Here is a 1,581-nt window from a genome sequence, read left to right on the forward strand (position 1 = left end):
TACTTCTACTTCTACTTCTTCTTTTTATTCTTTTTATTTATTTTATTTTATATATATAAACCTATGCATTTCTTTGAACCCCACAAAAGACTCTTTAATTAATTCTTTTAGATGTAAATGAATGACTTGTGGCAATTGCAACTATCTCATTACTGATTTTGACTGGACCCAAACTTCATTAAATCAATCTATGTCCTGTTAATATAGTCTAGATGAATATATTATCCATCTTCCTCGAAGCCAACTTTTCATTAATCAAGACCCACTACTAATTATCTGAACCAACTTGCTCCATCCAAATGTGAACTTATGATACGAATTTAACCTCACAGTCATTGATGTTTTCTCTCTTCCATACAAAATCTAACAGCTCAGGTATGTTCCTGTACAGCATTTTGTACAAAATAATAAATAAAATATTAACTTCTTTCTCTTGACAATCAAATTTGCTCGAAATCAATTGCTAACAATGTTAAACATGCTTCATTCGGCCCGTTATTCTCCTACACACGAAAAATATTATGCTTCATTATATTTCTAAAACAATAGATAAAAATTAATATAACAATAAAATAAACCCTACATAGATTACGACATGGCGTCCACCTACAAAGGATGCAAAGACTGCCATCATAGTCTAGAAGTCATCAGTCATGGGATCAAACCATAATTTGGGCGAAGCGGTCTGTCCAGAAAACACAGTCGGCAGAAGTCAACCATAACATTCCCCAAATTCTTTTTCTTATTATAAATTTGCATCATGATCTGACGTTTGGCAATTCTTGGACCGAACACGAATAAATAAATTTCTTAGCCACCTGTCCAAATCAGTGAAGAATCAACTGCGAAACTTCGTTCAACGTCCGAGGAAGGCTGCTGGTACATCCCCCTACGCCACCCCACAAATGGAGGTCTGAAACAAACATGTATATATGGAGACCTGAAAGAACATTTAGGTCATATAAACATGGCTGAGAATTATCCCAACACAAACGTGCCTGGTTCGAGCATGGACCCATGTAACTTCCAGATGAATTTTGAGCATTCAGATTTCTTCGAATTCACTGACCGGAAGCTGGACGATCTAGAACTTATCGTCTCCGGTTATCCCGAAAGCCAGAACTATGACGCGGTTAATTTCGGGGGAAGTAGCAGCTACCATGAAGATCCCAACGGCAGTAAGCACATAACTACCAACTCTTTTATTTCATGTTGGATAGTTAGTAATGGACAATACCATGTAGAATAACTGAAAAAAATTATTACATATTTTTCTTCGTTAATATTGTAGTTGCAGCATCAGGAGGTGCTAGAAGTGGCAGGGCGAATAAAGAAGTAACAGAGAAGGTTGCTTTTAAAACCAGGTCAGAAATTGAGATACTTGATGATGGCTTCAAGTGGAGGAAGTATGGAAAAAAGATGGTGAAAAACAACCCAAATCCCAGGTGCATAATTATCCTACATTTTTTTTTCTCCTAGCATGTTTATTCATTGTACACTCGTGTTTGGCTTTTCTCATTTTTTAGAACTCATTTTTCCTTGAAGTCATTTTCAATCAATCGTTTCTTTAATTTTATCAAA

The 1,581-nt window shown here is 35.7% G+C and overlaps 1 protein-coding gene across 2 annotated transcripts; it reads left to right on the forward strand.

Moving 5' to 3' along the window:
• The first annotated feature begins 648 nt into the window (after window positions 1–648).
• Window positions 649–1,519, forward strand: LOC111382698 (probable WRKY transcription factor 50). Of its 2 annotated transcripts, none has more exons than XM_023006737.1 (2): window positions 649–1,178; window positions 1,298–1,519. In XM_023006737.1, exons 1-2 carry the CDS (start codon window positions 968–970, stop codon window positions 1,477–1,479), a joined length of 393 nt encoding a protein of 130 aa, XP_022862505.1. In that variant the 5' UTR covers window positions 649–967; the 3' UTR covers window positions 1,480–1,519. The 2 variants fall into 2 exon arrangements, with proteins under 2 accessions (XP_022862505.1, XP_022862504.1); XM_023006736.1 differs by having other exon boundaries at window positions 683–1,178; window positions 1,292–1,502.
• Window positions 1,520–1,581: the final 62 nt, after the last annotated feature.

The sequence above is a fragment of the Olea europaea genome, unplaced genomic scaffold, assembly GCF_002742605.1.
Source record: "Olea europaea var. sylvestris unplaced genomic scaffold, O_europaea_v1 scaffold25514, whole genome shotgun sequence".
Lineage (NCBI taxonomy): Eukaryota > Viridiplantae > Streptophyta > Magnoliopsida > Lamiales > Oleaceae > Olea > Olea europaea.